This window comes from Elephas maximus, chromosome 8 (genome assembly GCF_024166365.1).
Source record: "Elephas maximus indicus isolate mEleMax1 chromosome 8, mEleMax1 primary haplotype, whole genome shotgun sequence".
NCBI lineage: Eukaryota > Metazoa > Chordata > Mammalia > Proboscidea > Elephantidae > Elephas > Elephas maximus.
This window is the reverse complement of record NC_064826.1, coordinates 28,942,521-28,964,756: the sequence shown is the minus strand read 5'-3', so window position 1 is coordinate 28,964,756 and position 22,236 is coordinate 28,942,521. Positions and strand designations below refer to the sequence as shown.

General features: G+C 39.0%; 1 protein-coding gene across 4 annotated transcripts in view; it reads right to left on the bottom strand.

Moving 5' to 3' along the window:
* Positions 1-4,282: 4,282 nt before the first annotated feature.
* TSPAN12 (tetraspanin 12) overlaps positions 4,283-22,236 on the bottom strand; it is a 72,953-nt gene continuing 54,999 nt past the window's right edge. For all 4 annotated transcript variants that reach the window (XM_049893874.1, XM_049893878.1, XM_049893876.1 and 1 more), the window contains 2 exons: positions 20,524-20,667; positions 4,283-5,912 (listed from right to left, as the gene is read on the bottom strand). In XM_049893874.1, coding sequence (XP_049749831.1) covers positions 5,607-5,912; positions 20,524-20,667 — 450 coding nt within the window. In that variant the 3' untranslated portion in view covers positions 4,283-5,606. The remainder of the gene's footprint in view (positions 5,913-20,523; positions 20,668-22,236) is intronic.

Sequence of the window (22,236 nt, the reverse complement as noted above, 5' to 3'; positions counted from 1 at the left end):
TCTGTGTACAGGTTCCTCAAGAGCACAATTAAGTGTTCTGGAATTCTCATTCTTCCCAAAGTTATCCATAATTTGTTATGATCCACACAGTGAAATACTTTTGTACAGTCCATAAAACACAGGTAAACATTTTTCTGATATTCTCTGCTTTCAGCCAGGATCCATCTGACATCAGCAATGATAACCAGCAGTGATAACCCTCGTTCCAAGTCCTCTTCTGAATGTGTCGTGAATTTCTGGCAGTTCCCTGTCAATGTACTGCTGCAACTGCTTTTGAATGATCTTCAGCAAAATTTTATTTGTGTGTGATATTAATGATACTGTTCGATAATTTCAGTGTTGGGTTGGATCGCCTTCTTTGGAATAGGCATGTCAGTTGGCCAGGTAGCTGTCTTCCAAATTTCTTGACATAGACAACTGAGCACTTCCAGAGCTACATGTGTTTCTTAAAACATCTCTGTTTGTATTCTGTAAATTCCTGGAGCTTTTTTACCAATGCCTTCAGTGCAGCTTGGACCTCTTCCTTCAGTACCATCAGCTCCAAATCATATGCTACCTCCTGAAATGGTTGACCATTGACCAGTTCTCTTTGGTATAGTGGCTCTGCGTATTCCTTGCATCTTGTTTTGATGCTTCCTGCATCAAAAATACTAGCTACTAAATACTGCCACCACTTGCCATCAAGTGGATTCTGACTCATGGTGTCCCGATGTGTGCTCCTTAGGATTTTCAATAGCTCTGACCTTTCATAAGTAGGTCATCAGGACTTTTTTCCATGTTACTGCTGGGCTGATTCAAACTGCCAACCTTTAGATTACGAGTTGAGTGCAAACCGTTCGCACTACCCAGGGGCCTGGGAAATAGTTGTTATTGTTGAGTGCTGTCGACTCTGACTCATGGTGGCCCCCATGTGACAGAGTAGAAATGCCCCATAGGGTTTTCTTGGCTGAAATCTTTATGGGAGCAGATCACCAGGTCTTTCGTCAGCAGCCAGCCTTTCAATGAGCAGCCAAGCACTTAACTGTTGTGCCAGCCAGGCTCCTTCTTATAAATAGTAGGAGGAATAAAATTAGATATAGAGAAGAGTCATTTTGAAGGAAGAAGTAACAGGATTTGGAGACCAGTTGTGCCTGGAGGGCACTGATTCACATGGAGGAGAATCTGTCTTATTTGTGAAAGGATGTAGCTGAGCTTCATCACAGGCTGCTGAAGATGCCCATATCACAAAATGGAGCAGGAGGCAGGTAGAGTGCTGCTTACTAGTTAAATACATTTACTTGATCTCTCCAAGTTCCTCTTTCTCTTTTGTAAAATTGAGTTAATGATGCCCACAGGTGGCAAAGAGTTGTGAAGAGCAGAAAAAACACATGTAAAGCACCTAACACCATGTGCCTGGTACTTAGTAGGCACCCATGAATGTACGAGATAAAAAATGATAGCAATAACCTAAAAACAACAGGTGCCATTGAGTTGACTCCAATTCCTGGCGACCCCACGTGTGTCAGAGCAGAGCTGTGTGCCATGAAATTTCCAATGGCTGACTTTCCAGATGGAGCTCTTCAGTCCTTCCTTCTGAGCTGCCTCTGGGTGGGCTGGAACCTGCAACCTTTCAGTTCATAGTGGAACACATTAACTGTTTGTGACACCTAGGGACTCCAGAAACAGCATAGTGTAATGGAAAATAAATGAATACAAGCTTTTAAGATGAAATCAAAGATTTGCCCATGCATGTTTCTAGAATGTGTTTGCATGTGAGGAAAAATGAACTCAGTTAATAAGAGAGAATCCATTTGTGAAGCACAGGATGAGAATGAGAAAGGGGCTTGAGTGAAGCAGCATTGCAGTTGGCAGTATTTTTTTAAAGGGAGTGGCTTCTTTTGCCACAGAAGATTCAGTTGTGTATTTGTTTCTCATTGCTTTACCTCCCTTGACTCATCAGCAGGAGTGGGAGCTCAGACAAAAGGCAACTCTTTTAACATCCTGCTTAAGATTCTCCTCATATAACATTTGGTTCTCAGCCCATTTTCTGTCAGGCTTCCTGAGATGGGAAAGCAATGCATAAAAATTCTCAGGCACGACAGTGAACTCTCCGGAGCTCCAGACTGAAATTTACAGCCGCCTGTAGCCATCTCCATCTGCGTGTCCTGCAGGCAACACCACTCACTATGTCCCAAACCAAATTAATTACCCTCCCACATGCCTGTTCCCCCTCCAGAGCCTTCTATCTAGGTTAACGCCATTGCCAACTTACCAGGTACAAAATCTAGAAATTTCAGTTCTTCTATTCCTTGTCACACACTTCCCAAGGTCAATCTGCTGCCAGTTTTTGCGGATTCACCCTGTTGTAATGTTTTATCCACTCTGTTTTGACTTCCATCATCCTTTTTAGGATCACAGCAATGGCGATAGAGCTAGTCTCCCCTCAGGGTTCCCTGTAGTCTACAACTCCAGGTGACCCATTTACCTAGACTATACATATGGAAAACCCTGGTGGAGTAGTGGTTAAGTGCTATGCCTGCTAACCAAAAGGTCAGCAGTTCAAATGCACGAGGTGTTCCTTGGAAACTCCATGGGGCAGCTCTACTCTGTCCTATAGGGTAGCTATGAGTCGGCAACAGGTATGTTATGAGTGATGTCCTACTCTTGGGGGATGTGTAATGGGGTATACCTGCCTCCTTGCTTCCAGTTTCTCACTTGCCTAATGCCATTAATTTTCTGAAACACAAATCACTTCGCTTTCTGAAAGCCTTCAGTGACTCTCCTTTCGGCCTACGGAATGAGGCCCCAAATTCCAATGTTCACCCATTTCCTTTCCTATGGTATCTCTTCAAGCATTCTTGGTCTGTCATGCCCTCTAAGATAATGTACAATTTTTAATCTCAGTGATGGCTCGTAGAATGTTCTCCACTCCTCCTTTCTGACCAAGCTTGAAGGTCATCTCCTTTGGGTAGCAGTCTTGACTCCACTCATCTGGCTCTTATTCCTAAGCAGGCTCCACTCATGGCATTTGCCTGTATTTATTTTATCTGTGGTTAGCCTGAGTGTCTCTCACCCAGACATTTCAGTGCTTGAGTATAGAGACCATATCTTACTGCCACTGCTGAGTCTCTGGGGCAGTTTGAATTGACTGGTAACCAATCTACAAATAATCTTCTTGAGTTTTTATTTTAAAGATAGTGATTTTACAAAAGAAAGCTTAAAAATTTCCCAAGAAACAGTTAACAACTTTATTTGCAATGTACCCAACCAGTGAACTCCCTCAGCTCCACTGCATTAAGTAGACTTTTTAGTCCTTCAGTTTTATTATTCCAGGTGCATTGCTACCATAAGAGGCCTTTGTGGACCACTGCTATAAATGTCATTTATTCCCATTAAGCCAAGTATATCATATATGATTGTCTAAATTTATGTTGACTATTCTAGAGGGTAGTAAATCAGGTAATATATCAAAATATTTGAAGCCTAAAAATGTAGAAATCAACTGGTATTTTATAATTTGAGGATTTTTTTCTTGAGCTCAATACGTGTTTGTTCTTCTTGTGTCTTGGGAGACACATCAAAAGAGAAGCAACCAAATTTGGCCGTTATTTAAATAATCCAAGTAAGAGTCATGACTGTCTCAATTAGGTGGCTAATTTTAGGTAAAATTATGAGGAATTTGAATGTTAAGGAAACTATAAAAAGGGATTCTTTTAATCCTGATTGATCGTGTGTTTCTCTCATTTTTTTTTTTTTTATCTGAATCCATGGAGATTTAAGTCTGTTATTTAATTTCAAATATTGTATTCCTTAACAAAACAAAACCAAACCCAGTGCCGTTCAGTCAATTCCGACTCATAGCGACCCTATAGGACAGAGTAGAACTGCCATTAGAGTTTCCAAGAAGTACCTGGCAGATTCGAACTGCTGACCCTTTGTTTAGCAGCCGTAGCACTTAACCACTACACCACCAGGGTTTCCATTATATTCCTTAGACTCATTTTATTTTAATAGCTATAATAACATAGCTATAATAACTGGGATATGAAAGCACTGAGAAGATAAATTAATATAAATGGGCATATTTTTAAAATTATATGGCACAACTCATTATTCATTGTTTAGTTCAAAAACAAATCTGAAAATAGGCATCTTTGTATCTTTTCTTGGTGAAGATACACACTCTTATAGAGTCATTCCAGTTTGAAATCATTAATAGTGCATACAATAATTCATTTTTCATATTTTTCTTCCCACGACAATGCTTGTAATGTGTAAAAATCAGCCACAAATTATTGCTCTCTAAAAAATATTTATTGACACTTGTATTTTCTTTCAATAATCTGACAAATAAACACAATACACAAAATACAGTAAAATGCACTCTTCCCATTTCAAATAAATATATTTTACTCTTGTAAAAAATTTAATAATCTGTGTAATTCACCACAGCATCTTCATCAGTGAAATAAAGCAAAAACAATCTCTAGTTAAAGTTAAAACATCGCTTACTTTAATGATTCCCACAGCATTTTGCTGAGGAAAAGGGACATTATTCTCTGAGAATTAAATTCAGACTTGGAGACTCTTCTTATTTTGGGAAGGCAAAGATAAGCTCCTTTAAAAAGCATTTAGTGTCAAAGAGAGTCTCAGCTTTGGAAAAAAATTAGCATCAAAGTCTTTACTGAATGAATTAACTTACGTATAAAGTTTCTTGTTAATACTTCCTAGAGACCAGACTACATTCTGAATAATAATGATTTATCACACTGGTAATTTATCACACTGATAATTCTTCCTATTTATCACACTGGTAATTTTTCAAAATTTGTGGTTAAGTATTTAAATCAACAGTTATGTATGTTATATAAACCCAAGACAGAATTTTAAAGCTCTTTTTAACAGGAAAGGCTAAAAAATGGTGCTATACAGGACAAGTTTATGCTTTTCTCAATTGTTATTCTTAGTAGTTATTAGAACTGGAATCTACTGAATTATACAGACTTCACACAGACTCTTATATACACATAGATCCCTGATCAGTCTAAGACAATGCATTAGTTTCTCTTTTAAGTGGTAACAATATTTGAGTGACCAGAAAAAAAAAAAAATCACATTTAGGTAGTCGCCAATCTTCAGAGTTTTCTTATGTATATATAAACTATTCACCCTCCAAAAAATACATCACCAAATAATAAAAGTCATTAGTACTGTCTAACTTTCTATGTTAGCAGTTAATTGGTACTTTATAAACTAACTGTGGAAGTAAATCAAACCTTACTCTAGCTCCAACACCACTATAGCAGGGCCCATTTTCATGGATGTAGAAATACTGGTCAAATCATGCCACCTCAAGGCATAACTCTACTCAGTAAAAATCTTACACAGTCAATAAAGTTGGTGTTAGATCTGTCCCCGACATTATAAAGGGTATTATCAGTATGTCCAGGTGGTGACTTATAATATGAAACTTTTCCCTCTTCATTTTAAAGGGTAGATAACTATATGCTTAAGCATTCTTTGATGGCAACATTTGTATTTGTACACATTTCTGAAGCAGATAAGTGTGTGCTTGAAAATTCACAAGTCCAAAAAAACAATCTTGTGATTTCCTTCCTTGATATCCACTATAATTCCTCCATCTCAAAGTGTGTATTAAAGCTGTTCGCCATGGATGTGTGTTCAAAAATCCTTGACAGGCTGGGTTTCAACAGCTCTACCGAGTGACAGGACAAGTGCTGAGACGCGTCATTCTTCAAGGAAATCATTTGGTCTGTCCCAGGCTCCCTTCTATCATAGTAGAGAGCCCAGAGCAGAGTAATGGTGAGAATCATGGCCAGGATTTGTGTCACTCCAATGGAGATTCCCAGAAACCTTAGCACCTGCAGTTGTTTGGTTCCTCTCAAAAAGGAATACATTTTCTTCCCACAACCCTGTAAAAGAAATAAAAAAAAATAAGACGGTCAATATTACTTTGGATGCCTTACATACTGTCAAAATTAGTTAGTGAAAACAAACAATCTGTATCAGTTAATGGAATCAAAATACTTGATTCATAAAGTTTAAGACAGTGACTCTCAACAGGAAAAGCCTACGAGAAGCTGGAGGAGAGATGAAGGTGTGCACCTTTTGAAAATCCTGCCCAAGTGATTATGATGAGTCTATTCCTTCTCATGGCGCAATGGTTGAGCACTAGGATGCTAAAAGGTCAGTGAAAGGTCAGCGGTTCAAACCCGCCAGCTGCTCTGCAGGAGTAAAGATCTGGCAATCTGTTCCAGTAAAGACTTACAGCATAGGAAACCCTATGGGGCAGTTCTACTCTGTCCTATAGTATCGCTATGAGTCAAAATTGACTGTCTGACATACAACACCAACAGTCCTAAAGTTGAGAACCACTGCTATAAAACAATCTAACATTTAGACCAGATTCCTGAGGTGGTACAAACAATTAACATGCTCCGATACTAATCAAAAGGTTGGAAGTTCGGGTCCACCTAGAGATGCATCAGAGGAAACGCCTGGCAATTTACTGCTGAAAAATCGGCCTATGAAAACCATACGGAATTATCAATTACTTAAATTTAAGAGTTAGCTTTCCAAAAGAATATTCCTCTTCTTGAGGAGACAGTATTTCCCCAGGTTTCTCCTCAGCCACTCTACCTTCTTCTTAGAAACAGCTCCAGGTTTTCTGTTATTCTGCATCATCTTTATTAAAGTGATTCAATTGAGCGCAAGCCTTGTGTTTATTCTGAGCCAGTCTAGTAATTGTGCATAAAGTTTATACTTTTTAGTGTCAACTCGGACACTTTCTGTTGAGAAGCAGGACACTAATTCTAAAAACATATATATATATATATAAAATCTATTGTACTACTATAGATATTTAGTTGTATAAACAAACACTTTTGTTGAGTGAGGTCAAGAGAGTAAACAGAAATGTTAAGAGTTCAAAACTGCATTCCATTCCACAAAGGATATTTTACTCCAAATAGGAAAGAAGTAAATTGTACTCATTTGCTTCTCTCAAAATAAAAATACTCTGAGGTGATTTTACTTGAATATGTTTTCTACCTAAATACAGTTATCTTAGCCCTATGCTGTGCAGTGGTTAAAAGCTTGGCAAAAGGTCAGCAGTTCAAATTCACCAGCTGCCTGGAAACCCTATGGGGCAGTTCTACTCTGTCCTATAAGGTTGCCATGAGTCAGAATCAACTGGACGGCAACAAGTTTGGTTTGTTTGTTTTTGGCTCTATGTTAATAACCTCAGATAATTCAAATGTATAAGACAAGTTAGCTAACTTACTTCACTTGCTGTAATATTAAAACTCTAGTCAACTATTAACTGTAAATATTAATGCTACCTCAGAGCAAAGGTACTTAATCCCTACATTTCCGGGAACCTATTTGAAGGCATGTCAGGGTCACTCATTTCACTTGCGGCTTCAATGTGGAAATTATATACTTTGAAATTATTCTCTGATCTATCTCCAAAATGAGTTTTCTAAAATTGGAAGTACATCCATGGCGTCTCAGTTCTCAATATTCACAGGCCACATCAAAGAATTCAGCAGCTCTTGATGTACTTGTGAAGATAAAGTATAAATAAAATCTGGAAACCCTGATGGTGTAGTGGTTAAGAGCTATGGCTGCTAACCAAAGGTCGGCAGTTGGAATCCACCAGATAAAATCTAGGTGCCGATAATTCCAGTATTGATATTTTTGTAATTGATTTTTATAATAAACATGACTCTCTAGTTTGAAACTGTTGTGTTACTCATCACAGTACAAATACATAATCTTCAGCCTTATTTCTTCTAGAACTGAAGAAGTAAATGATGATAGCAGTTCGTGAGTTCACTCTACATTCTTCTTAACAAGGTTGAGCCAAAAGTTCTCTACTGCTAATGTTAAGCTCCTCAGGGAAATTAGTCCTTCCTTAAAAAAATAAAAACATTAAACAGCAAGTAGTAAAATTCACTGAGGATAGCCTATTCTCTTAAGAGTAGCTTTAACTAAACCCATACATAGGAAATGCAGGAGAAAAAGTCTTCTCACTATTTCTAAATACATGGCAGCCCTTCATTTTTTTATTTAGTCCTCACAATGTCCTCATTAGATAGGCAGAGTGACCAGATTTAAAAGACTGGGCTTGCTGACCATTTCTCAGTGAGTGCCGCTGCCACTCTCCAGGACAGTTCAGCAGTAGCGGGTTTCCCCCTCCCAAGTGAACAGAATATTCACAAAGTGCTCATTCCAACATTTTCTCTCACTGGTGGTGTTTTCGTCTACCCTAAACGCTTGACTACAGCAAGCTGGAGGGTGTTCAAACAAGCAGTGTGAAAAACCAGATCCAATCCCAAAAATCTAGGCCTGACAAAATCTACCTTTGGCAAGACCAAATATATAAAATCGAAAAATACATACTTTTCTGTCATCACAAGCAAAACAAGAGGCAAATTAGCTTATTAAAAATCCAATCATAGATGACTACTTTTCTTATTGACTTTAATAAATACCTTACTAAACTGCTGTTATCACTGTCATTATTATCATTAGCAGACACCGCTCACCAGAGATTTGTGTTTAATATGTGCTGCATGTTGTGTAAGGGTTTGTCCTGCAGTACGTCAATTTATCTTTGTAACACAACAACAAGGTGCTGTTGCTGGGTGCTGTCAAATCAATTCGACTCATAGCGACCCCATGTGACAGAGTAGAAGTGCCCCATAGCGTTTCTTAGGCTAATCTTTTCGGAAGCAGGCCGCCAGGTCACGCTCCCACAGAACTGCTGGGTGGGTATGAACTGCCAACCTTCTGGTCAGGTCAGTAGCCAAGTGATTAACTGTTTGTACCAGCAGGGCAGATAACCATTACCTTATTAGATAAGAATATTGAAGTTTGGAAGTGAAAAAACTCTATACAACACTCAGCTTTGTTCAGGCCATGTATGCCACATCTCAAAAGGTTAGTGTATAAAGCATGAGCTTTGGCATCAAATAGATCTGAGCTGAGTCACTCATCAGCTCTATCACACTGGGCAAGTCACTTAACCTCTTTATGCCTTTCTTTTCTCGTCTGTAAAATGGACATAATAATACTGTAACTTCTTCATAGTAATGCTTTAAGGTCTGAATGAGGTCATGCACGTAAAATACTTGCTCATGTTGTTGTTGTTGTTAGGTGCCATCCAGCCAGTTCTGACTCATAGTGACCCCACGTACAACAGAACAAAACACCGCCCAGTCCTGCACCATCCTCACAATCGTTGTTATGTTTGAGGCCGTTGTTGCAGCCACTGTGTCAATCCATCTTGTTGAGGGTCCTCATCTTTTTCGTTGACCCTCTACTTTACCAAGCATGATGTCCTTCTCCAGGTACTGGTCCCTCCTGATAACATGTCCAAAGTATGTGAGACATAGTCTCACCATCCTCATTTACGAGGAGCACTCTGGCTGTATTTCTCCCAAGACAGACTTGTTCATTCTTCTGGCAGTCCACAGTGTATGGCCTCATAGGGCTGAGCTCTAAATATGTATCTTGTAAGAAAAATCCAATGCATACTTTTCCATCAATTTGCTTTAGCTCTCAGCTATTAATGGTAGTATATACTGCAAACGGGCACTATTCTAAGAACTTTCCATATGATCATTTATTTAACTCTCCAAATAACCCTCTGACATGAGTTATTATCTCCATTTCACAGATGAGAATACTGAAGCACAAAGAGGCTAAAAACTTGCCCAAGAACTAAGAGTTAGTAAGGAGCAGATCCAAGTCTTAAATCCAGAGAGTCCAGTTTCAAAGCCATCTTAACTTTTGAAACACGCTACCTCACCAAAAGAAAAACTCATTTCTAAAAACCTTCCCTCCCCTGACTTTCAGGACACACCTTTCTGTTTCTTCTCTTCCTAAAATGTAGTGTGTCCTTCTCTGCCCCTAAGTGTTGTCATTCCCCAGAGCTCCATCCTTGGCTGCATACATGACATCATCTCTTTGTGTGGTCTTATCTCCACCATGCCTTCATCTGACACATATACTATGATGACACCTGTGTAAACTGTTAGTCCTCACACCCCCAAATCCATTCTCCACTTTTTCCACAGTAAAAATGTTGTCCATGGGAACATAGCCTTCTAGCCAGGGACCACATTTCCCAGCTTCTCTTGTAGTTAAACAAAACTCGTGAGTTCCCACCAATGGAATGTGAGCAGAGGTGATAGGCACAGGCTTTAATGCATTGAATGTGCTCCTTCCAACTCCCTCTCCCTCTCACCACTGAATACAATTGGGGACTACCAGAAGCAACTTTGGAAGACAGGTATTAAAAAAGGTGATGTTGCCTCACCATGCTGGGCCTCCGGATGAATGTGTGCAACACAGTTGCCTGGCAGTCAGACCAGCTGGCTGGTCTATAAGAAAATTAAACTCTCACCTTATTCAAGCTATTGTGTTTTGGGTTAACCTTTTCCCTAGTTAATACATGCAAAATTCCTATCTCTAACTGTCTTGTCAGCTCCATATTGCCTACTAGGCTTGTGCACGTGGAGTTCCTGGCAGCATTTCCAAAATGGAACTAATCAAATCCAACCTCTGCTCTCAAAAAATGGCTCCTTCATCTATCCAGGGTCCAAATCCAAGACCCGTCCAGCACCCTTGTGGTTTCCCTGCCACTCATTCCCCACAGTTAATTCATTACCTCCTCTTGTTTATTCTGCCTCTTCATTATCATCTTTCACACTCCTTCACTCTCTTTATCCTCAAGGCCGCCACCTGAATTCCAGCCCTATAATCACTCACATGAACTCCCTGCAATTCTTCCCTTCCCTGCTCCCAGACCAGATCCTCACTCAATCCCCCATCTCAACTCATTCTCTACAATAGTAACATAATGCTTTTTAAACACATTCTCTCCAATTGCTACCTTGTGAGTTACTTTCTCAGGCCAAACTATTATAATGGCTTTCAGAGCAGTCAATTCTAAGGGCAAAATTTGCAAGTCTCTATTAATAAAGCACAAGAGGAAACACAGATTGAATAGTGAATAGGTAACAGGAAACTCACAGTTGACCACGTCAAGAGAGAGCGAAAGAGAAGAATTCATTTGTATTCCTGAAGCACAACAGGCAGACGAGTGCATGAGCAAAGCATGAAGATAAAAGAATGCCCCCCCCCCACCACCACGCCCACACTGGTCCTGCAGGGCTTTGGATGATAAAACAGGTATCACCCCAAGTCAGAGTCAACCTGATCCACCAGCAGTTGCTGAGGAGATAATGACGTAAGCAGTGAGGTGGGAGGGAATGTCTTTGACTTTATAGAAAAGAACCCTGTGAATGGAACTTCTTGGGGATATTCCATCTAAACAACCACTGAGCCCGAAAGCTGCTGAGATAGTAAACCGTAGGCAGCTGTGTGTGTTTCTGGGAGGATGGAGTTCCATTTTTAATAAATCGGCAATCTGTGTCTACTCTGCCCCTGAACCTTCCTTTCATGATAATGCTTCACACTTATGAACATGTTTGCCTTTTTATCTGGCAACTACTCCCAGGCTTCAGTATGAAATCTGAATGTCTTAGCAGGACAAGGACCTTCATGGTACAGGCCCTGCCCTGCCCAGCCCTGTCAACATCCCCTACTCACATCCTGTGGGCTCTCTTGCTTCCATTTCTAATTTTGCACCATAGCTTCTTTGCTAGGAAATGTCCTTTTCAACCTCATACCACCCAAATATTTCCTGCTCTTGGCTAGCACTTACTTATCCTTTAGATTGCTCAGAGGCTCCAGAAATCCTAATAAGTTACTACCACTACAATGCGCTACCACTGCATATCTCAGTCAGAAACACGATGACTAAGGATCGCCTACTTTAGTTCAGGAACCCTGGTGGCGCAGTGGCTAAGCATTCAGCTGCTAACCAAAAGGTCGGTAGTTCAAATCCACCAGCTGCTCCTTGGAAACCCTATGGTGCAGTTCCACTCTGACTTACAGGGTCACTATGAGTCAGAATTGACTTGACAGCCTTGGGTCTGGACTACAGTTCACCACCACCTGTCTGCCAATTTGTTGTACCTGCATGTTGCTGTGATAGGGGAAGCTATGCCACCAGTATTTCAAATACCAGCAAGGTCACCTAAGGTAGACAGGTTTCAGCAGAGCTTCTAGATGAAGACGGACTAGGAAGAATGTCCTGGTAGTCTACTTCTGAAAATTAGCCAATGAAAATTCTGTGAATCACAACAGAATATCATCAGATATAACACTAGGAGATGAGGTCCCTAGGTGGGAAAGCACTCAAAATATACAGTGGCTACAACAATGGACTCCAGCACACCAGTGATCCTGAAGATGGTGCAGGACTAGATATTCAGTTGTACACAGGGTGGTCATGAGTCAGAGCTGACTCCACGGCAACTAACGACAAGCTCTCTAGGCCAGGCACTCTCTTGTACCACTTCCAGATCATCTTATTTCTACCTCTTATTCCAGCCACTGCCATAGGGACCAGTTCTATGCAGATCTGACCAGCTTCTGGTTGGTGCGGCTGGCCAGAACCCAGCTGGGGCCTGAGCTGTATACCTGTGCCTTGGACTTCTCTTTTAACACTTGCCCTACTTTTATTTTGTTTTGTTTTAAGTGGGGAGGGGATGGCAATTTACTTGGTCCTAAAAGAATTTTAAGAAGAATCTTGTTATCAACCTAACAACAGGGTTCCCTGGGAGAAACACAGTCAACCTCGTAACTAGGATGTGTTAGAGAAAAGATATGGAGAAAGTCTTCAGCCTTGCCCTTTTGTGCCCAAATCACTTTGTAATTTCTCCACCTCTGGTTCAGAAGTGTGAGGAAATATTATTTATGTGTATACTCTGTTGAATGTGAAAATTAAAAAAGCTGTTTCTATTAGTCAAAACAAATAGACATATACCATCAATTCATCTTTCTAACTGGTGGAAGTTGTTAACAGCAGAGGAGTATTGAGGGCTGAGGTAATGCCAGAAAAAATGTATATAGGTTATAAAATAAATACTATTTGTCAAAGACAGGTCCCGCAATCTGGTTGAAGATTGACAGCATGAATTTCTACCTTCTTTAAATGTAGACGAGTGCTGGGTAGTGCAAATGGTTAATGCCCTTGGCTGCTAGCTGAAAGGTTGGCAGTTCGAGTCTACCCAGAAGAAAGGCCTAGCAATCTACGTCTGAAAAATCAGCCATTGTAAACTCTACGGGCTCAGCTCTACTTTGACACACATGGGAGTCACCACAAGTTGAAACTGACTTGAAGGCAACTGGATTTTTTCAAACTTGTAGACGTTTTATGGTGTTGGGAGAAGAAACAAATGGCCATCTAAAGAAGGAGACATGGTTTTGGGCAAAATTTTTTGTTATTAAGGAAATAATTAAAAGCATTTGACGTTCAAACCCAACACATGGAACACTCAAGGCCTAAGGAGTTAAAGGAATTGTGTCCAAAGACACACAGCTGCCTGGAGAACTTCTATCTCCCCGTCTGGCTCTTACATGGACATCTGTGATGACTACTTTTCCCTGAGAAGCTGAGCCAATGTATTTTAATAGCAGTCTTTCTTCTAACTACAAAAGAAAGAAATGTATCTTTGGTGACACATTTTAATTTACTCTTTCCCTCCTTATTCTACATTTTTAGTTGGTCCATTGAAGTAGAGATTCTATAGTGAGTCTATTTACTTCCATTTATTTTTTTTAAAGCCAAGAAGCAGAATGGCACTGTTTAGGCTTCACGGCACACCTGAGATGGTGAGCACTGTGAATATCCTCTACCACTGTTGTTCCTCACAATTGTAAACATGGAAACTCAGAAAGAGTTGTTGAAAGCTATGGATCCCATATGCTGAAAAACACATATAAAATATCGAAAATAATTTCAGCAGTATCACCCAGAAACAGCCCAGGTCCATGGGGAAGAGACTGGGAATCCCTACTGTATAAAGACTTTTTTTTCACCTTCCCTCCTTTTTATCTGTTCTTTCTCTCTTCATTTCTTCGCCAAAACATGTCTAGACACAACGCTTTAGTAACTGAGATGATTTAAAACTCAGCAGGTGAGAAAAGGAAGAGATACATTCTAGACCTGTATTTTATCAACTTAAATTCCACATCTGTTGTTTTCCTGAGTCCAAATCTTGTACCTAGTATTCAGAAAGTGTGGCTATGGGAACAATTCCAAAAAAGAGGAAGCTAACAGGCAGTCAGTAATTTGTTGACCCAGGCCTCCTGAGGGTGGGCTTTTGTACTGCAGTTCCTCAGGCCAAGAATACCCTTCACCGGATCTTTGTATGGTTTCATGAAAAGTCTCAGCTTAAACGTCATCTCCTGTATCAGTCAGGGTTCTCCACAGAAACAGAACCAACAGGAGATACATATTTATTTTTAAAAATTGGCTCACATACGTGTGGGGACTGGGAAGTCTGAAATTCATAAGGCAGGGCCACAGGCTGGGAACTTAGGCAGGAGCTGACGTGGCAGACTGGATTCTGAAATCTGTGGGCAGGCTGGCAAACTGGAAACTCAGCAGGTGTTATACATGCTACAGTCTTGAGGCAGGATGTCTTCTCTGGGAAAGCTCAGTGTTTGCTCTTAAGGCTTTCTGACTGGATGAGGCCGATTCACATTATGGAGGATTATCTCCTTTAAATAAAGTCAACTGACTATAGAGGTTAACCATATCTACAAAATACCTTCACAGCAACATATAGATTGGCGTTTGACTATATAATTGGGCTACTCAAGTTGGCATATGAAACTAACCATCACACCTCCTAAGAATGGCTATTCCTAACCATCCTATCTTAAGTAGCTCCCTCTTCAACAAAGTCACTCTCTGTCACATCACCCTGTTCAGTCTTCGAAGTGCTCATCAGCACTTGCAATTCTCTTCTAGTGTTGTTTGTTCTTCTCTTTTCTTGTTGAATGTCTATATTCTGTAACTAGAATATAAGTGTCATGAGAAGAGATTTTATCCACAATGCTTTCCACTCTACCCCAGCATTTAGAATAATGCCAGGAAACCAGTAGGAACTCAACAAATATTTTGAATGAGTGAATGTGACAGGACCAAACTGATGGTGAGAGGTACTTTCATTTGTAAGTTTTAAACCTATACTTTTATACAAGTATGCAGCTTATTATGGATATTCTGAGGCACTGTATACCAAACCTAATAATATTGCTGATGGAATTTTTTCTAAAATGTACAATTGTTGCCGTATTTCTGCTCTGTCATTTTTTACAGGTGTCAAAATGTGTCATAAAATAGTATTGGGTCAGGGACCATGCAGGCCACCAGATGGTAGAGAATGATTTATTTCCTTGATGGCAGAGAACTAAGAAAGATTGCAGAAGGAAAGCCAGTTCTTATCTCTGAGCTCACAGAACAGGAAAGATAAAAGGGACCTTGAAGTTCATCTAATCCAGATTCATATTTAATTTAAAAACCCATTCTACACCACCAATGACATGGTTATCTGACCTTGACTTTAATATTTTGAGAGATGAGATGCCCACTATTTTACAAGATAACTCGTCTCACAATTGGACAGATTTTGATGAGCAAGGTCTTCCTTCTATTGATTCAAAATTTCCTTCCTGTAACTTCTGGCTCTTGGAGCAACAAAGAATAAGTCTAGTTCCTGTGCTGAATTATGAACTAGCAAATACTTAAAGACATCTAAAATAGCCCCCCTTAGTTTTCTCTACTGCAGAATAAATATCCAAAATACCTACAGCCATTTCTCACTTGTCTCTCCTTCTAGAACTCTCGTCTTCCTAGTGGATGATCTCTGGATGCAGTGCAATCAGGAAACATATGTTCTCTAGGGCAAAGTGAAATTATGTCTTATTTTTAATTATGACTTTAATTGTACATGTTCCATGAAGCTGTTAAATGATCCACTTTTGTAAGTCAACTATGCATATAATTATGCATATATCATTATACCAATACCAGTATCTGTTATTAGCTGTAAAATGCAAAAGCAGATTACTTTGATATAATGAACCCCCATCTTGCAAGGAGTTTGTGTCTAAAGGACATCTCATAAATGACAATGGCAGCTTGCTATTGAAGGTCTTTTGATGAAAATATGAAACACTTTAAAGATAATTTGGGCCATCAATTTTCATATGCACGATAAGGTGGCTTCTTTCCATTTTAAAAATCATGGAACAAGGAATCATAAGAACAAGAATTCCAAAAGCAAAGCATCCCATTATAAGGTGCTATTAGAGAATGAGAAACATTACCAGTTGAAAATAATCTAAGACAAACCAGTAAAAAAGAATTGTATTTTTACAAGAAAGTTGTTAAATATTAAACTGAACACTTTTCAACTAAGGTAAAGTAAAATTGAAGAAAATTTGTCCATATTTGGACTTTTTTGGAAGATTTAGAAATTGGTTCCTGTTGTGCCATTTCATGATCAAAATTGGTTATAATTATATCAGTATTAATCACTAAAGAAGGTAGAAGTTATTAGACATGGTACTGAAGTCCAATAATTTTCTAGGAATTGCTGCTGCTGCTGTTAGGTGTTGTTGAGTTAATTTAGACTCATTGTAACCCCATGTGACGTAAGGTTTTCTTGGCAGCTGAGGAAACCCTATAGAGCAGTTCTACTCTGTCCCATAATGTTGCTATGAATCCGAATCATTTGATGGGACAAAACAACCACCTTTTCAGAAGCAAATCACCAGGGCTTCCTCCTGTGGAACCACAGGATGGGTTCAAACCTCTGACCTTTTGGTTAACTGCCCCACACTTAACTGTTGAGCCACCAGGGCTCCTTCTTGCTAAAGACCAACAAATAGATTAAGTTCACCCTAGGAGAGCTGATGGATTTCAATTCACGTGTCTACACTTACATCTATACAGTAACCATCTGTTCTTTTAACACTTAATGGTAAATTATAATGTGTCTGAACATCCCCAAGGATGTTTGCATTTAATGTTGTCTAACAAATATTAAGTACTGTTTTCTATGTTATGAAATGGTCTTACCAAAACTACATTTTTAAACACACCTTTCACAACAGAAATGTAAACAAGAGTTTAACTGTTGCATTTGTTAGCTGACCATCCCTACTATAGACATTAGCCAAATTCAGCTTTCACTCAGATAAAAAAAAAAAGGTGCAGCATAATCACTGAGGAGCCCAGAGACAATGACTCAGCAATCCTTTGTTAAATATCTATCTATTGTATATTCTTTTTCATTCAAAGTCAAATGCTCCTAAACATAATATGTTTAAAATGATAACATACAAAAACAATGCTTCTCAGTACTGTGAGACATGTCTAAAAGTACTGTGACTACTTTTTAAAATAAACAACGTGATGGGAATGTAAAATGGTACAAACATTTCAGAAATCGATTTGGCGCTTCCTTAAAAAGCTAGAAATAGAACTACCATACGATCCAGCAATCCCACTCCTTGGAATATATGCTAGAGAAATAAGAGCCTTTACACAAACAGATATATGCACACCCATGTTCATTGCAGCACTGTTTACAATAGCAAAAAGATGGAAGCAACCAAGGTGCCCATCAACGGATGAATGGATAAATTATGGTATATTCATACAATGGAATACTACACATCAATAAAGAACAATGATGAATCCATGAAACATTTCATAACATGCAGGAATCTGAAAGGCATTATGCTGAATGAACTTAGCTGCAAAAGGACAAATATTATATGAGACCACTTGAAAAATAGTTTTTTAAAACAGAGAAGAAAATATACTTTGATGGTTACGAGAGGGGGGAGGGAGGGAGAGAGAGGGGTTTTCACTAATTAGATTGTAGATAAGAACTATTTTAGGTGAAGGCAAAGACAACACACAATACAGGAGAGGTCAGCACAACTGGACTAAACCAAAAGCAAAGAAGTTTCCTAAATAAACTGAACGCTTCGAAGGCTAGCACAGCAGGGGCAGGGGTTTGGGGACCATGGTTTCAGGGGACATCTAAGTCAACTGGCATAAAAAAATCTATTAAGAAAATACTCTGCATCCCACTTTGGCAAGTGGCATCTGGGGTCTTAAATGCCTGGCAAGTGGCCATCTAAGATGCATCAATTTGTCTCAACCCACCTGGAGCAAAGGAGAATGAAGAACACCAAAGACACAAGGTAATTATGAGCCCAAGAGACAGAAAGGGCCACATAAACCAGAAACTACATCAGCCTGAGACCAGAAGAACTAGGTGGTGCCCGGCTACAGCCGATGACTAACTACCCTGACAGGGAACAAAACAGAGAACCCCTGAGGGAGCAGGAAAGCAGTGGGATACAGACCTCAAATTCTTGTAAAAAGATCAGACTTAGTGGTCTGACTGAGACTGGAAGGACCGAGACGTCATGGTCCCCAGACCTTCTGTTAGCCCAAGACAGGAACCATTCCAAAAGCCAACTCTTCAGACAGGGATTGGACTGGACTGTGGGATAGAAAATGATACTGGTGAAGAGTGAGCTTCTTGGATCAAGTAGACACGTGAGACTATGTGGGCAGCTCCTGTCTGAAGAGGAGATGAGAAGGCAAAGGGGGTCAGAAGCTAGCCAAATGTAAACGAAAATATAGAGTAGAGGGAAGGAATGTGCTGTGTCGTTAGAGGAAGAGCAACTAGGAGTATATAAAAAATATAGGAAGGTGTATATAAGTTTTTGTATGAGAGGCTGACTTGATTTGTAAACTTTCACTTAAAGCACAATAAAAATTAAAAAATAAATAAATTAATTAATAAACAACCTGAGTTATTCAGTTGTTTCAATGTATCTGAAACTCTTTTGAGGGGGCATACCTTCAGAACCCAAAGCACTTTACTTTGAATACCCTTAAACGTGACATACTTTTGTCCTTGGAAATGATTTTTTTTTCCTTTTTTTAAAATTATTTTTATTGTACTTTAGTTGAAGGTTTACAGAACAAACTAGTTTCTCACTAAACAGTTATTATACATACTGTTTTATGACATTGGGTAACAACCCCTCAACATGTCAACACTCTCCCTTCTCAACCTTAGGTTCCCTATTACCAGCTCTCCTGTCCCCTCCTGCCTTCTAGTCCTTCCCCAGGGCTGGTGTACCCCATTAGTCTCGTTTTGTTTTATGGGCCTGTCCAATCTTTGGCTGAAGGGTGAGCCTCAGGAGGAGATGATTTTTTTTTTTTTTTAAACAGCCAAAAGTTACTGATATCAAATACATGAATAAGATGGACTGGACCATGTGTAGAGGTAAAACACAGCTTTCTTTTTCAAAGTAGTTAATTCACATAATAAATTAAAGAAACCAATTTTTGTATATTTTTACTTTGGAAGAGAGCTTAAGGGATGCTTTAACAATAATAGTATTCCTGGGGGGAAATGTGTAACCTATTAAGGTTATATATCTTGGAATCTCAGATGTGTATTTTTATAAATCCTGCTGTGTTTTGTTTTAATGCCTCATTTCCTTAACACCATACTATACATGTGAGTTGTATTATGAATAACGGTGTTAACTTTATATTAAGCCAAAGGTTCTCAACAGGGCTCTGTGGTACTCAGGTACTTCCCTGGAGATGTACCTGGAGGAGGTTGCCAGCCCCCTCACCCTGAGCAGCTTCACTTTTCTCTGATCTACATTTTGAGCTTCCATTCTAGATCAACACTGCTCAGTAAGACTATCTGCAGCGATGGGAATGTCCTATACCTACACTGTCCAACACAGGAGTCACTGGTCGCACATGCTATTGAGCACTTAAAATGTAGCACTGAAATCTTAGTTTTATTTAATAATTTCAACAGCGGAGTTCTAGATTTTAATTTGAAAACAGGATTCCATTGCTAAGAAAAAAGTTTAAAAATCACCACTCAAAATGAAGGAACAGGAAAATTTCTGCCTATAAGGAATACTAATGATTGCGACAAATTCTCCCAATAAACACAAATATGCTAGTTTCTTGGGTACTCGAGGATTGGTTTTAATCCACTGAGTATAAAACTTCATCAAACTAGCTCACCAAAAACAACATCACTAATCACTAGCCAGCATGGAGAACTGAAAAGCGGCCCAGCAGCACTTTCTCTGGACAGTGACTTTTTGTTATTGATTTTTTCACATACATTTGAGGTTATGTGGAGGCCCTAAACATATTCTACCCAGAAACTCCAAACCCTGTCTTCCTGAATACTCAGTGTAAGCTAAAAACTCTGCATGTGTCTGTTTGCAAAGGGAGTGGCAACAGAATTTGGTTCTAGATAATTTGGTTCTAGTTTAAAATCCAAGTAATGAGCTATTCCATTCTAAAACGTGGTCTTTGTCGCTTTCCTTTGTTAAAATGTGATTAGCGTCCAGATTTCTACATGGATATTTTAGGCTTTATCTGTTCTATCACATATCAGAGAAAAAAATTAAGGCCCTTTATATTTAGACGGAAAAGGAAAAATTTCAGTGGCACTGTGCTGATTCTTCACTTAAAAGTTATTATAAGAAAACTTTCATCTGTGACAACTTAACCCCAGACAGCCTTACCTCCTGATACAGGTCACTGAGATCTTCCTGGTGGGCCTGTTTGGAACATCCTGGGAATTCCCTAACACAGCAGGAATCTGGGGGCCAGTCCATCTCTGTCATTTCCAACCAGTCGGTGAAATACACAACTCCACAGCACTTAAACTGAAAAAGAATGACTGGTCAGGCTCATTCTACTACAAAAATATTTTCTTAACTTATAGGAGATTAAATGTTAGATTTCTTAAATTTTTGTACCCAGAGCTAAACCCACTTCTGTCATCACCTAATGATATATGTACGGTCTATGTTGCTGACTGAAAAGCAGTGAAGGAACACCCTGGCTAACCAATCACTCCATAATGGAACAAGTCTAAACAGTAATGCTCCTAACACATAATACAGATCAGGCAAGACTGAATCTCATTCCCTAACTGCAAGATCCTCTACGAAAGATCATACAGCAACAGATTTAATACACATTATAATTAAAAAAAAAAAAAAAAGCTGAAATATCTTTATCATTAAGCTCCTAACCACTAAAGAGTAGGTGATCAATCTATTTATGTATCACCTAACCCGTTGCCATCGAGTTGATTCTGACTCATAGCAACCCACAGGGTTTTCAAGGCTGTAAATCTTTATGGAAGTAGACTGCCACATCTTTCTCCCTTGAAGAGGCTGCTGGGTTTAAACTGATGACCTTTCGGTTCGCAGCCAAGCTCTTAACCACTGTGCCACCAGGGCTCCATATATCATTTAGTATTGGTTTAATTGCTCAATAAATTCAGACATTATATTAAAAGTTTCCAATATCTCTGCAGAAAGATTTGTTGACCAAAGGCTGCACCACAAAGATCACCAGACTTGGATTCACGAGCCAGTGAAATTTGCAAAAATATTTGAGATATAAACACAGGTTTGGCCAACTAATTTCTATTCAACCAAGTGAGAGTTTTAAAATAAACTATCACTTTTTACCACCATAATCTCAGAAGAAAGGATGTGCCTTTAACTCGGAAAAAAAAAAAAAAAAAAGTTGAATAAAAAAAAAAATCCAACTTCTTCTTATTTCACCAAAGATTTGCAAAAATTTTCTCTGCTCCATGTTTAGGAGCACTGCTTAAGGATATATGTAGATTGGATTCAGAACAATTAACTATGATGAATAATTCTCAGTCCTTGGGCAGAAGGAGTTTACTCTTCCAGACAGTCAAAAGCAAGAAATATGGGCAGTCACTGAGAAGAATTTTGCCAAGAGTGACTGACTCTGCAAATTATGTAGTTCAACAGATAGGTCCGTCTCCAGTATTAACATTGCATCATAAGGTATCACAACCCACTACCATTTCAAAGTTTACCTAAAATCAACTCTGAAGAATTCTGAACATCTCACTCAAAGTGAAAGAACAAAAACACTATAAATGATTTTGCATTTTTCACTTTCTTAAATAGCTAATTTAAAAAAAGAAAAAGAAAGAAAAAACTTCTAAACAGTATTATAAATGAATTACTGAAAGCTATTTTTTATGAGTTTTTTTTTTATGAGTAATACTAAGATTTTCTGAGATATTTTCTTTTTTATCTTTAGTATTTCCCTTTTATAACACTCTAAAAGCCACAAACGTATCGCAAACACCCCCAATTAACACAAATACAATTTGACACTACATATTTTTTAAATTGATTATCCATGGAAAACACGTGTAACAAAAAGACATCGCTTTCTTAAAA